The sequence below is a fragment of the Triturus cristatus genome, chromosome 10, assembly GCF_964204655.1.
Source record: "Triturus cristatus chromosome 10, aTriCri1.1, whole genome shotgun sequence".
NCBI lineage: Eukaryota > Metazoa > Chordata > Amphibia > Caudata > Salamandridae > Triturus > Triturus cristatus.
This window is the reverse complement of record NC_140593.1, coordinates 556,816,756-556,832,376: the sequence shown is the minus strand read 5'-3', so window position 1 is coordinate 556,832,376 and position 15,621 is coordinate 556,816,756. Positions and strand designations below refer to the sequence as shown.

At 46.7% G+C, this 15,621-nt stretch overlaps 1 protein-coding gene across 2 annotated transcripts in view; it reads right to left on the bottom strand.

Moving 5' to 3' along the window:
• The window catches only part of LOC146789718 (tetratricopeptide repeat protein 21B-like), a 468,517-nt gene that overhangs the window by 109,286 nt on the left and 343,610 nt on the right, over window positions 1–15,621 (bottom strand). Inside the window, exon 20 of one of the 2 annotated variants that reach the window (XM_085630126.1) lies at window positions 10,701–10,925. In XM_085630126.1, the coding sequence (XP_085486252.1) occupies window positions 10,701–10,925 (225 nt within the window). Of the gene's footprint in view, window positions 1–10,700; window positions 10,926–15,621 lie in introns of those variants that run through there. The other variant, XM_085630127.1, reaches the window with a different exon arrangement.

Genomic DNA, 15,621 nt, shown 5'->3' with positions numbered 1-15,621 from the left:
CACGAATTGGGGTCATGGTAGTGCTTCAGGCAGCAGAGGCACACGCGGTGCGGATCAGTCACCGACATTAGTCGGTTACAGGAACCACATGCCTTGAAGCCGGAATCCCTCGTGCACCAGAAGTCGGTTGAGACTCAAAAACGAAGTTGACAAAAGTCTCAAAAAAGTTATTAAAAAATGACTGGGGGTAGCGCTCTCTCCGGATCTGCGCTTTCTGGCCCGGAAAAAGAAAGAACTGACTTCAGCACGCGAGGTCGGCATCTATGTAGCTACCGTGACGTCATCCGGCGACCACGACAACGGACGCGGAGTCTACCGATGCCACCTTCCGACGAGCAAGGGTACTGCTGACGAAAAACTTTCCAGATCCAGTCTGACGCCTGGGGGTAATTCTAAGTTAAGGAATCTATAACTAACTTATTTTTTTCAGATGAAGATGACATTCAAGCTATGGCCAGGAGTACGCTGAGGAACTAGCTCTGCATCTGCACATAATGTATGAGTAAGCCAGGAACGCTGCCACCCTCCTCCCTCTGTTCAGGCAGCCTTAATAGTAACTATCCTAAAGCCCAATCTGTATGCATTGTACAGAACTCTATCCACATAGATAAAATACTGAGCAAACTTCTTGCTCCTAAGACCCTTCCTCTCTTTCCATATGTCATTAGCCCAAATGAGTTGGGCTTCGTTGCAGGACGTTCCACTGACCACAACCTTCATACCCTTTTTGCATTGCTCCACACATTAAATCTGCAAGTATCAGCGACAGTGGTGTTTCTTGATGCTATGAAAGCCTTCGACTCACTAGAATGTCCCTATCTTTTGCATTGCTCCAACGCATACACTTTTGCCATTAATTCCTTCAGTGGATCAGGATGTTGTATGAATTACCTACTGCCAGGCTCCGTGTCAATAGTGTAGTTTTCCCCCCTCTTCACAATTAGTAAAGGCACTTGACAGGGATGCCCAGATTACCTGATTCTACATGACTTTGCCATAAAGCCATGGAGCCACTAGTGGCAACATCAGCCGTACATGGTCTAAATTATACGGCTCAAAGCCTTATGGTATCTATGCACGCAGATGAGACCATTTATGAGAATGACCCTGTATTAAATCTTGTGCCTATGCTATGTGAATTCCCTACATTTGGTGCTCTTTCTGGAATCACTATTAATGGGTCCAAGTCGTTTATCTTCGATCTGACTGGGACCACGATCCCCAATGGCGTTCCCAATGAAGTGGGCTAAAACGACTGTACAATACTTAGGCATTTGGATAAGTGGTGACTTGGGACAAACTTGGCAAGAAAACTATGGTGCAGTTGTTGGGTGCCAGAAGAGTATTCTTGACTGGTCCATTTTGCCCTTATCCCTTGCAGGGAGAATAGCCATCAAATAGATAGTAGTGTTGTCCAAAATTCTTTATATTTTAATGAAAATTCAGATTCCACTCTTGGCGGTCTTTTCTAAACAAGTCAGATCTATCTTGACTCTCCTGGAGGGGGCTGGTAGCATCTGAGATTATCTTGGGATGTGCTAACCCTACCATTCAAACAGGGAGGACTGTGTGTGTCTGCTATAGAATGGTGTTAATACTGCTTGCAGGCCCAATTTGTGCACTACTGGGTTCATCCCATGCTGTATCTGCCCCAAGCTGAGGTAGAGGTGGATAACGCTGCCTCATGCTTCTTGGCTATGGCAGTATGTGCAATGTCAATACTCCCCAGGGACACGATTGACACTGTTAAATGTACAATGTAGGCATGGACTGGCTTAGTATTAGGGCCTGTTTGGACTGTCTTTATTCGGCTAGCCTGAGGCTGGTTAACAATCCAATGGTGCCTCCCACGGGAGATGGGTGGGTTCTGTAGCAGCTGGGCTGACATGTTTGTTAGTTTGCAAGACATTCAGTCTCGTACAGACTGTGCTCGGCATATTCCTATACTGTCTCTTGCACAGTGTCTAATTATAATCAAATATGTAGGACAAGGCCCCTGGGATTAAAGCCAGAATGCTAGAAAAATGACAGTCAGGCCTGGGAGAGGTTTTGACTGAGGAGAGGTGGGGTTATTGCATTATCGCTATCCCAGACAGCCATGCTCTCTCCTAACTACTTAATGTGACTCACATATTAAATTCCTACATCGATTATATTGTACACCTATTGGATTGTACAGGATGGGGCTATTGACCGATGCATGCTCTATGCACTGCTGCACAGTTTATGCTTATTTTATGCACTTGGGGGTGTAGCAGAGTTCTACACTTTTGGTTTTGATTGTATACATAAAGCTTTCTGTGATACGATATCCGAAACACCTCCAGTCGCCCTGCTGGTCTATATCAGGGACAATCCAGATGGCACTCAAACTCACAGCTATGATGTGGTTTCTGGATGAGAGAGAGTGGCACTGCATTGGAAGTGAAGTGCCTGCTAATGTATATGCTGCTGGTTGAAGGATATGTCTTCTTGCTAGAAGAAACTGGAAGAGAAGTGAGCACTTATACCAATTAAATCTGGTTCAAAAGACATCTGGAGCCCCCTTAGAGCCTGTTTATTTTTACAAGCTGAGCAGGAAACATGCAACAGCTGACACTGTGGGAACCATCAAGCAACGACAAAATGCTATAGACTTAGGCACAATCACAAGGCAAATGGAACCCAACACTGCTGTATACGTGTTAACTTTTACTTCTCATTCATAGGGTCGCACACACTCATATTGCTCAAAGATGTGTGAAGAAGTATGCACTGTGGGAACTCTATTGTTTGCTTTAGATGTTATGTAATTGTTTCAATAAATAAATAGAAAAAAAAAACATTAAACTGTACATTTCTGAAAAGTAGACAATTCTCATTTCAGTAAGGAGGTATTTGTTTAGACAGCTCATGGTTTTACCAAAAACTAATGAAAGTAAGTAGGAAAAAACAAATGTGACAATGTTTCCATCTGTAATTTCTTGCACGATGGCCAGTCGACTAAAGTAATATATTGTTATGTTTATCAGGTCCGTCTGGTGGCAAGAAAGTAGAGTGTTTGTTGTTTGGCCAAAAACAAGCAACACCTAGATCCCTCACCCAAGATGCAGATTACAACATTTATTTCTGTGCACCACCCACGCATCAATTCATAAGGTAAAATCTTATGTATGAAAAAAGGGTATTAAGGAATGCTATACATGTTTTTACAATTTGCCCAAATATCAGACTTTTCGAATAGTGACTACTTGTAGGACTCGGAGTCTAGGATTAACTGTAATGTCATGTGATTCTATGTCAGGACCGGAGGCTCGGATTATGCTATACTTTCTCAGCTTTATTCAACAGCAGCCATTCAAAGTAAACAAGAAACAACTACAATTCCCATAAAGCATTGGGAATGTGGGGGAAAAAAAAAAAGATAGTCCATCCCCGTCTCCAGCCAATAAGCGGGATGCCACGGTGTTCATATTCCATCTTCTCTATTCACCATCCCTCTTTCTTCGCTGCTCGCAGCCTAGATAAGTGGCTTTTTCTCTCTCGTCGCATGACTGTTTAACGGCATTTAGCATGTTTATTTGTGCTGGTCTTGATTATACTTGTAAATCAATTGTGTTTTTCTCGCTTTGCGAGTGTCTTAAGTAACCGGCACGGCCGCGGGAATGTTCTCGCTCCTTTGCGGCCATTTCGCTGTTGTGGTGTGGCTCAGTGCAGTCCTCCCGCGCCTAGGTGGCGCCTGAGCGCGTCGTTCGGTTGCAATGCGCAACCCGAATTCCTGTAATTCCTGAGGAGTCAGAGCTGCGCGCCGCCAGCCTGAGCCTTTGCCCCCTGGAGAGAAACGCCCCCACAGGGGTCCGTACTGGCCATGAGTCCGTGATTTGCCTAGTTATTTCTGGCAAACGCCCTATTCAGGGTCAGTACTGTGATTTGTTTAACACCCCCCAGTGGGAGGGGTCCGTATCACATATTGGAGGCCAGAGACCTGCAGCAACACACTTCAAGGAGTGCCCCCACCCCCCCCCTTTTGATTCTGCACCAGGGTGTTTGTAGGTGTCCCCGGGCGTGACCAATGACCGTGAGGCTTGCCCCACACAATATTAGGCTGCCACCCAGCCCCCCTTTTAATTTGCCAGCACCAGTGCTGTGCTAAACGATAATCAGTGCCCCACACAAGGCGCTTGGTACCCACGTGGTTTGTCGCCTACCCAGGGCTGTGGGAGGGATCCAGCTAGCCCATTTGAGTTGGTACCTTGATAATGGAGCCCTATGATGAGGACCAAGGAGAGAAAGACCCCGTAGCTGACTTCCCTTGGGATGATAGGTTTATGAAGCAGCGGATGCTTCAATATATAGGGCAGTGTCAGAGGCAATGACACCCTTAGAGGAACACCTCTCAGCAAATCGCACAGGCCTGTGCAAAAATGACAATCTTTGCCCCGGGAGTCCCCCAAACGCCCAGTGAGGGTTCCCCTTCGGCCCCACTTGACCAAGATGGGGTTCCGGTGAAATGCCCTGGCGAGGCTGGTGTGGATCTGGATGGTTTTGCCAGGCTCAAACAGGCCTCCCTGGCCATTAATACCCCGGCCTCCTTCTGCCCCTGGAACTCCGACTGAGGAAGACCACAGGGACACAGATGACGAGGGACCCTACCGACCCCGATTACCTTCTTCCAACCCTCCCATTCCTGCCCCAGGGGACCAGGGGTTGAGCGCAGATATGTTAGACCCGAGGACATCCTTCACCCAAGGTCTTCCGAATGGGCCCTGGCAGAGAAGGTGGCAATCCATGTGGCGGGCGCATTCGGAAACCTTTGGGCAAGGAGGCATGTAACTGCCTTAGAGCATCTTTTTGGGCAAGGGAAAACTGTGCGCTATTGATGGAGCGTCGCCGCTCCCTGTTGATTAAGGTCGACCCCAAACTGGGTGATTTAGCGGACTCCGAGGCGGGGCATGTTGCGCAAGGGGGAACTCTTCAGGGAACTAGGAGGTGTACTCCTTCTTAGCCAAAGGGGCCATATCACGAGCGACATCTTTTTGGTTGACAAGGCCAATGGAGGCCAGTGGCCGGTTAGCAACCTCTGCGAGTTCAACGAATGGTTAGTCTACCACCACTTCAAAATGGAGGGAATCCACCTCTACCGGGATGTTCTTCGGCCCCGGGACTGGATGGTGCATCTGGACCTCAAGGACGCGTATCTCGCGGTTACCATTTTTTCTCCTCACCAGCAGTTCCTGCAATTCCTATGGAACAACTAAACTTAAAAATTCACCACCCTGCCTTTCGGGCTCTCTTCTGCTCCTTGGTGCTTCACGAAGGTTCTCAGGCCGGTCGTGTAATGCCTGCGGGCGCAAGGACTCCAGTTAATAATCTCTCTCGACAACATCCTCATCATGGCGCAATGTCCACACAAGCTTGAGCTCCAGTTACAGACGGCAGTTGCTCTCCTTCAGAGCTTGGGGTTCATGGTCAACGAGACCAAGTCCCTCCAGGTTCCATCCCAGAAGGTGACTTTTCTAGGTTTCTTGATAGACTCTGTCAAAGCTACTCTCAGCCTCCCTTCTCGGAAGGTGGCAAAGATCCGACACGAGTTGCGGAGAACCTTGATCAGACAGTGGGTCTCGCTGCAACATCTACCCCGTGTTGTGGACCTTCTATCATCTTCGATTCAGGCTATTTTTCCCGGCCTTCTACATTATCAAGCCATACAATGATTGAAAGCAGAGCACTTGCGCAGGGGCCTGTCTTACTCTCAGATGGTAACCCAGTCAGGAGAGGCACGTGCTGATATCGACTGGTGGGTGACCAACATGGAGGCCTGGAACAGTCAGGCAATCTTTGGGTCAGTTCCACACATCGCCATAGAGTCAGACGGCAGCAGGTCAGGGTGGGGCGCCAGATGTGGCGAATTCTCCACCGGAGGATCGTGGTCTCCTCACGAACAGTTACATACGAATAGCCTCAAACTGTTGGCGGGGTCCTTCGCGGTGAGATGCTGAACCAAAAGCTCGATGCAGGCATGCGTCCTTCTCAAGATGGACAATGTATCTGTAGTACGATACATAAACCACTTGGGTGGGCACTCGCTCCAAGGCCCTCTCCAATTTCGCAATTCGCTTCAGGCAATATTGCCTGGACCATCAGATTTCAGTCACAGAAGAGTACTTGCCGGGCCAAGCCAATCAGGTGGCAGATTTCCAGTCCCGCAACTTCCGGGATTCGAGTCTGTGGAAACTCCACTGATGGTGTTTTCTTCCCTTTGGGAGAAGTGAGGTCCATTCACTGTGGACCTCTTTGCATCCAGACTGGAACATCAGACGCCCAAGGTCATTCCGTTGGAAGCCAGATCCCCTGGCGGCTGCCACGGACGCCTTCCTTCAGGACTGGTCACCAGAGAGGGGTTATGCGTTTCCCCCGCTCGCAATCATTACGAGGGCCGTGGTGCAGATCAGGCATCAGAGGGTGGAGATGGTGATGGTCACCCCGCTGTAGAAATCTAAAGTTTGGTTTCCAGTTCTTCTAAAGCTTTCTTGGGATTTTCCAATCCTTCTCCCCCTCTTTCCAGTGGTTCTGCTCAACCCGGATCATCGGCCTCATCGATCGATCCTGGGGGGGGAGTGGATGTCGCTCAGGGCGTGGAGGATTACAGGGGACGATGGTCGCTCCCAGGCCTTTCGGACGCAACTGAGGGACTCTTATCCAGAGCCTTGGCCGACAGCACAGTCAAACGCTACCGATCCCTTCTGGAACCGATAGACCCGTTGGTGTTTGCAACAGGGTCTTGATTCGGTGGCAGCAGATGTGATCCACATTCTCAATTTCCTGGCCTCCCTAGTAGAGGAGGGTTTGGCCTACAGGTCGATCAATTCCTTTTGCTCGGCGATTTCGGTGGGACACCTCCCAGTGGATGGCGCTCCTATCGGCGAACACCCCTTTGTGTGTCACCTGTTGGGGGGTGTATGCTTGTCGCTCCTGCTACAACCTAGATACTCGGCGCTATGGGATGTCAACGTGGTCCCCAACCTCTTCCTATCCTTGCAGCCCAATCGCTTTTTGTCCAGAAAAGAGCTATCGGCCAAGATGGCCATGTTACTCTGCTTGATTTCCTGTTGGAGAATCTCTGACATGCCCGCCCTGGATATTACGGGGTGCACTTTCTCACCTTCTGGTATTACCTTTACGATCCGTAGATGGACGAAATGTGGTCCACGGTCAGTTTCCCACCCGGCTTTTCCAGGCTGCCCTAAGTTGTTTGTCGTGGGTTGTCTCAAGGCATACGAGTAGATGTCCGCAGAGTTCGGACCTCCAGGGGAACATCAGATGGGTGATGCAAGAGACTGGCCTTAAGCTGCGCACGTTTGGCGCCCATTAGACCCGCGATACAATGCCTTCAAAGGCCTTCGCCCTCGGAGCCTGACTGGAGGATATCCTCAATGCAGCGGATTGGTACTCTGACTCAACCTTTAAGAGGTTCTATTTTAAGTCCATCCTGGATATGGCTAGTTTGGTGGTAAGTAAGCTTTGAACTAGCATAATCCGAGCCTCCAGTCCTGACAGAGAATAAAAAAATTCCTAGCTATTGTTACGGAAAGTTTCTATTCTATTAAGGACTCTGAGGCGAGGATTATCCCACCCGGTGATTCTGGAATGGAATAGTCCCCCCGTAACTCGTAAGTAATGAATTCGTTATTTTCTCAGTGCTGTGTTGAGCATGCTGGTGTTCACGGTCTTTGTCAATTTGAGATCATTGCAAGGTTTTGATCACAGGATAAACCTAAGCCATGTGCTGGGTGTAATGTGTGCTTTTCGTTGTACGAGACGACGCAAATAAACAAGACTCATGAAAAAGAAGAAGTGGCTTTCGCACGTCGAAAGAGGCATGGTGGATAGAGAAGATGGACTGAACACTGTGGCTTCGCTGTCATTGGCTGGAGACCGGGATGAACTTCTGATTGGACTATCTGCCTTTTTTCTTTCCACATTCCCAAGGCTTCATGGGAATTGTAGTTGTTTGTTGTTTACTTTGAATGGCTTCTGTTAAATAAAGCGGAGGAAGTACAGCCTAATCCATGCCTCCGAGTCATTGATAGAATTTAAACTTTCTGTTACGATAGCTAGGAAATGTTTCATTCAGGTTGCATTTTGCAAACTGTTGTTCTTTCTTGTACTCGGACATATTTTTGGAACCCAAAAATGGAGGAAAAAAATCAATCTATAATAACAAATGTTCTACTATTCTGTGTTACCACGTGTTTCCTGCTAAATATGGTAGCCCACTTGTGTTAGTAGGCCTTTCATGTGCAAAAGGAAAAGTCCCAATATGCAAAAATGGAGACATCAAGATTAATCCTTGAAATTAAAACATTTGAGGATAAGGGTTTGGCGGTAATTTGGCCTGGGTGGTAGGCATCCAGCGTAACCTACCAATCCCAGACATTTCTGGAGAGTCCAGAGTAATGTGTCTTACATGAATCCCAACACTTTTTCTTACCCAGAACGCTCAGCAAATTTCTAGCTTTGGCTAAAATAGATTTTCCTCATCTATCTCAGGGAAAGTTCTGGAATCTGCGAGGACTGACAAAAGTCCTGCCATCCAGCATTCCTACACTTTTTCCAAAAAGAACGGTAACACACTTGTGTGGGTGGGCCTATCACCCATAGAAGGAAAAGCCCAAAAATGAAGCATAGGTACATTAAGATTTTTTTGTGGAATTTCAAAGATTTGGGAGACGTGGGTAGCTGTAGTATTTGGTCCCAAAGCCAGTTGGCACTCCTAGGAACCTACCATCCCCAGACACTTCTGAAAAGTAGACGTCCGGGGGCTTCAAGATTCTGTGGCTTATGAGGATCTCACCACATGTTCTTACCCATATTGTTCTCCAAACATCAAACCTTGGATAAAATATATGATTTTCTGCACATTTTTGAGAGGGAATGTTTCAGGAAGTGAAGGGATTGACAAAAGCCCTGCCACCCAGAATTTCCACACTTTTACTAATAATAATAAAATAATACAGAAGTTTATTGAGCGCAAACAGCTACCTCTGGGGAGGTGTCCCGGCGCTAGCGAGTCCCACAACAAGAGTAAGTAGTCAGGAAGGGGGGCAGGATTATTGCGTAAAAAGCCAGGTTTTTAGGAGTTTCCTAAAACTTGCTTCTGACGTAGCGGATTGGATGGCAGGAGGCAGGGTATTCCAAAGTTTCGCCGTGCCGGCCGAGAAGGATCTGCCTCCAAGTCTCGCTTTCCTTATGTGCGGTACAGTTAGCTTGAGTAGGGAGTTTGAGCGTAGCTCACGTTTTTGGTGGTAGCGAGGAAGTCGGAGTTTCAGATAATTTGGACATGTGCCTTTTAGCGCTCTGAAAGCCAGGGTTAGCACTTTGAACTTAATTCTGCTTGCCACTGGTAGCCAGTGCAGCTCGTGCAGATGCGGAGAGATATGCTGCCTAAAAGGGACCCGTTTTATTAATCTCGCAGCCGCATTCTGCACGATTTGTAAGCGTTGCACCGCATATTTAGGTAGACCAAGATAGAGGCCATTAGAGTAATCGAGTCGAGAGGTGATTGTTGCGTGAACAACCGTTTTCCGACACTCGAGTGGTAGCAAAGGCAGAAATTTCCGCAAATTTTTGAGTTTATGCAGGCAGCCCGTGGTGAGCTGTTGTAAATGCGGCAAGAAAGACAACTTCTCATCCCATTTTACTCCTAGATTTTTTGCATGGGGGCTGGGAGATGGGGCAGGGCCCATTTCCGTTGGCCACCACAGATCCGGAGGGGGATGTTTGGGGTTACCAAAGAATAGCACCTCCGTTTTGCTCGCATTCATTTTAAGTTTGTTTGTGTTCATCCACTTGGCCACGTCTTGCAGACAGCCCCTGATTTTGCTAAATGCTGCCTCGGACGTGTCTGTGTATGGGAAGACTAATTGCGTGTCGTCCGCGTAGGATATTGCCTTGACCCCCCATTTGGCAATCAAGGTGAAGAGTGGGGCCAAGTATACATTAAACAGCAGGGGGCTGAGTGCCGACCCTTGTGGGACGCCACACCAGAGATTTTTTGGTCCAGAAGAGAAGGGGCCCAAGGCCACTTTCTGGGAGCGATTAGTGAGGTAGGAGAGTAGCCAATTGAGAGCTTTGTCTCCAATACCTATGTCCTCAAGTCGGGTCAGCAATCTGCTGTGATCTACAGTATCAAAAGCAGCTGATAGATCCAGGAGCACTAATAAATATGGTACACCCATTACATGGAGTAGGTCTATCACCCTCAACAAGAAAGGACCCAAATTGCAACATTTTGTCTGAAATAACAGATTTTCCCAACATTTCTGAGATTTTCCAATCCCTCTGAGCTGTTAGGCTAAGGGAGGGTTGGAAAATCCTTATTTCAGATGAATCTCTGATATACACATCATGCATTGTGTTTTGTTGGCACTGAATCAAGAGCAAGAAGTGACAGTGACCCAAGAAGTAAGAAAAGCTCCTCTCAGGCATGTTCTGATCCGATTCATATTGCATACCCCGCTGTCAAGAATGTCGAAGGAGCCACTTTAACAAGAGGAGCAGGAATGATATTGACATTTACTACATAATAAAGACAATTTCACTTTTTTTGAGGGGTAGTGTGATCCGAAGAAAACTTCACAACCAATTCTTGACTTAATCTTTCAGCCTGAAGGCTACTAGTGACAAGTGATTAATTGGGTACTGGATTAATCAACACTAACCTTATTGTACTGTAAGCAACGTTTTAGTAGCTCCGTGGCAATGTCATATTTTGCTGACTTGATGTAGATGTCAGATAACAAAAGCCAGCTCTTCTCCAAGACCTCTGCATCCAACAAGGACCAACTCACTCTGGAAAGCAGCTTCAGTTGATTTCTGGCCCGCGGAGTCTGTTTCAGGAGCATGCAACACTGCGCTACTGCCAAAACAGCATCAACATTTTCTTTCTGGAAAGTATATTGAAATAAGAATAAGGCAAATAAAAATAAAAAGGACAGGTATTGGCAATGTTCACAGATCATCAAATAATGGTTGTCTGCTTATAATCATGCTTATATTATATAGGCACATTGCTAATCACTGTCTGAAATAAGTTAAAGTTGTTGAGTATGCAAACAATACAGAACCTCTTTGTGTGACAAGAGTTGTGTGCTTGTTGACTATCCATTATGTGTTCAAAGAATTCAAGAACATAAACATTAGGAACAACAACTACCACAAGAACAATGCATTTGCACACACATCACAAGACCATATTTACGCAAGTAACATAACATCAAGGAATTTGTTATTTACTTTCATTAATGATATTTCTGGTAGGTACTCTAGCTATATGCCGATTTCCAAACTGGGAAATCGCCGTGAGGTGCCAGACCGGACCTAGAAACTCTTACTATAGCTCCTCTGTGCCGAAAGGTGTCGCTCCTATCAACTTTGGATGTGAAATCACACAACCAAATAAAAAGTCGCACTACTAGCTGACAAGTATGTATGTATTGATATTTATATAGTGAAAACCTAGCTAGGATGCAACACAGCTGTAGATTACTGAGGGGGGGGGGGGGATGGAGAAGATCTGCAAGATTGTGTACTTCAAGTGGCTATTACACAAAGAACAAGTTACTTAGCTTCGGAAAGGCCTTATCTGGTAGAGACTTTATCTAGCCGCAGATTCCTTGACTTAGAATAATCCCCGGGTGTTAGATTGGATCCAGAATTGTTATGGGGAGCAGTACACTTGCGCACAGTAGGTGGCATTGTTCACCTCCACGTAGCATCTGTTCCAGAAATTACGTGCACGGAGCCTATATAGGCGCCACCCCAGCACGCTGAAGTCTGTTTCTGTTTGTGACGGTCCACGCCAGGAGCGGGAAAGGCACAAAGAACACTGACCACTGATGTGGAAAACTAGGGCCATGAAAGGGGAATAGCCTTCACACTAGAAATCTGTTCACAGAGCAGGGAGGATGGGTGGGTTGGTAAGGAATCTGCGGCTATATAGAGTCTCTACAGATAAGGCGTTACTGAAGGTAAGTAATTTGTTAATCTGCTAGAGTTTTCTAGCCACAGATTTCTTATCTTAGAATAGATACCAAAGCAATACTTCCCTGGAAGTGGGTCTGCAAAACAATTTCACACTAAAAAGTCCTGCAAGACCGAATGGGCAAAGTGATTATCCCTATGGACCTGACTGTCTAGGCAGTAGTGCTTGAGAAAGGTATGGAGAGATGCCCATGTCACTGCCTGGCAGATGTCCAGGACTGGAACTCTGCATGCTAATGCAGTGGTCACAGCCTTGGCTCTAGTTGAATGAGCAAGCAAACTGTCAGGGGGTTGCTTTTTGTCATGCACAGCAGATTTTAATGCAGAGCACGATCTATTGGAAGATGGTCGTTTCTGCACGGCCTCCCACTTCTTGGCCCCGACATACCCCACGAAGAGTTGATGGTACACCCAGAACAGTTTTACGTGATCAAGGTAGAATGACAACAGTCTATTTTCGGGTCCAGCCAGTGGAGTCTCTCCACTTCCTTAAAGAGAGGAGGCAGAGCGTAAAAGACAGGCAAAGTGATAGACTGGCCTATGTGGAACTGGGAAACTGCCTTCGGCAAGAAGGACACTCAAGTCTGAAGGACCATTTTCACTGGAAAAAAGGAGATGTAGGGAGGTTGAGAGGACAGGGCCTGTAGCTCACTGACCCTCTGGCAGATGTAATTGCCACCAGAATGCCCATCTTGATGGTGAGGAGCCTAAGTGGACAAGAATGAAGCAGCTCAAAGAGAGTGCATGTTAAGAAAGTAGGAACCAAGTTAAGGTCCCATTGACGCTCAACAAAGGGAGCTAGGGGAACATATGTTGTAGACCATTAAGGAACCTATTTACAGTAGGGGACTTTAAGAGAGAGGGCTGATCTGGCAGACCTGAAAGTGGAGATGGCAGATAAATAGCCCTTCAAAATGCCCAATGTAGAGCCTTGCTGGGCTAGGGTAAGGATAAACAAAAGAACTTGGGAAAGGAGAGCAGATAATCGGTTTCCCAACACACCATGCCACAAATGGGTTCCAATGGCCGGCATACACTGTCTTGGTGGAGGGAGGCCGGGCTGCTAAGATAACATTGCAGACCTCAGGTGGAAGTTCAATAGCTGTCAACTGTTGCTGCTCAATTTCCATGCATGAAGGCACATCGTTGACCGGTTCAAGTGGAGAACCCTCCCCTGCTGCGGTTACAGAAGATACTCCAGGAGGACCGATTGCCAGGCTCTACAACTCGGGATACCAAACTCTCCAAACCTAGTACGGAGCTACAAGGATGAGTTGAGCCTGGTCGTTTCTGATCTTCTTGATTACTTGGTATGAGTAGTATGAGCGGAAAGACGTACAGGAGCCCTGAGCTCCACTCAAGAAGAAAAGCGTCTCCAAGCGAGAGCCGCCTTGGAAACTCCAGCAAGTAAAACTTAGATTGAAGAGAGGAGAAAGAATGAGGGAGAGATGGAGAGGAGCAGAAATAGAGAAAGAAAAGTGGGGAGCGTAAAGCGGAGCAGGAAGAGAATAAAAAAAGCAAGGAAGGAGATAACAAAAAGAACGGAGATCAAGTTGAAGAGGACAGGGTGCAAGGAGGAGATAAGAGTGGCATGAAGGTAAGATAGCAAATAGAGTGGAATTATAGGTAGAATGATTAGTGCACAAGATGCAGTGGCACCCATGCCCAGGGGTGCAAGGAGTCCCCTGCACCACAGTAATGGTTGTCTTTTAATACCACCCAGAGGTGGGGGGTCATTAATTTCTGGCTTGCATTAAGGCCCATGGCGCCCTTCCTATGCCACTGATTTTGGTAGTTTGCACACTGCACATGCTTGCTAATTCAGTTGTTGCGTGTCTTCAGTGCACACATCCTTAGCTGCAGAGTATGAAGCGCCTTTATTGCTGCACATAGAGGAATATTGCCTCCAAGCTACGTTAGCAGCTGAAGGAGCCCCGTTGATTAGTTCAAGTCCTTTGCCATAAAGAAATTAGAAAAATGCTATTTAGGGCATTTAAACCTAGCACTGGCTATATCTAATGTACATGTCAATATACCAAAAACGAAGATGCAAAGCGAGGTAGAGATGCTACAGTCCAGTGCTCAAGTCGAGCCAGTGGTTTCCAGTGCTCGGCACAGGCACTTAATTGCTAACACCGGCATTTATGACACCTGCCACATGGTGGTGCTGTATCTGTAATTTATAGAGGCGTAAAAAACAGTTGTTTATGAATTCCATATACATGAAAAACAATTAATACCGACCACCCAAGCCATTCTTATAGCTTTGGGGACCTCGAAAAAACGGAATAGTCACGCTTGTAGCAGTGTGATGGTTAGTAGTTGCGGTCATTGGCAATGCTGGCAAAGACATGGGGTAGTGGGAGCTACGGTGGCCTCCTGGCAAGGACACAGGCAATCAAGTTTATCACACATTAAGCACCGCTACAGCCCAGTGTGCCTTACCAATGAAAACTTCACAGAGGTGAACTGTTCACATTATGAAGGTGACTTTTAACCAGTCCTATTTTCATGGCTCAAACTTGTAGGGACATAGTAGAGGAACCGTGAAACCGGATACCCCGGCATATTTAGCTTTGTTGGCGGAAATATCTTGATTGGTTGAAATTCACCCTCATAACATGGGGCTATTTGACAGATATTTAACACCATTTTTATTGAGTCACTTCAATGACAAACTTGGGAGAGCCATTAACTCCCTACATATAAATTAAGGCTTCCTTAGCTGCCTTTTCACTGACAAGCTGTGCTTAGCTCTCCAGCTGCATTGTACTCTCAGTCCTTCAAACAGGTTTTTACTGATGTAGAAACCTTGGATGATGGTTCAGTGTCATGTGGGTGTGAGGTACTGAATAAATTAAGCCAGCAGTGGCACTGGCATACAGAGGTCATTCTTGGGGAAGGGAGTGCACCAGTGACAAAATTCAGGCTCCTGGCATACTGGAGGTAATGTGTTGTAATCATCTGATGGTATTTCCCTTTCAACCCCTCCCCCGCCCCCCACCACCACCACCCCCTTCCCTTTTCCTCCCCTTGGAATGTTCCCTGTTCCCAACTGTCATCCTCAAAATTCTGCTGCAGACTGACAGCTGCTCCTCTGACTGGAAATGTGATGGTGCAAGTTCTGTTCTAATGAACTCTGACAAATATTGTGTCATGGACTTCATGACACTAGTCTTTGCATTTGTGGCTACACATCGCATAATAAGTCCTGGCGTACAGGAGGCAATTCTTGGTATTTAGGTCACCTATGGCAAAACAATGGCATATTGGGGTAACTCTTGCTGTTAACTATGGCATATGGAAGGGAGGGCAAACCATAAGAAAATGCTGCCTGTGTCATACTGGAGGTAATTTTTGATCCTTGGGTCATCCATGGTATGAGACAGCATACATAGCTACATTTTGACACTGGCATATTGCACATAATTCTTGGCATAATGGGTGACCCATGCAATATGCATGGGACGAATGACAAGATGCGGACAATGGCGTACTGAAGGTAATTCTTAACATAAGGGGGGGGGGGGGGACCATTTTGAAAAACTGGGGTCAACTTGTTTTAAGCATTGGGCTTAATTGGCACACCATGAAAGCATG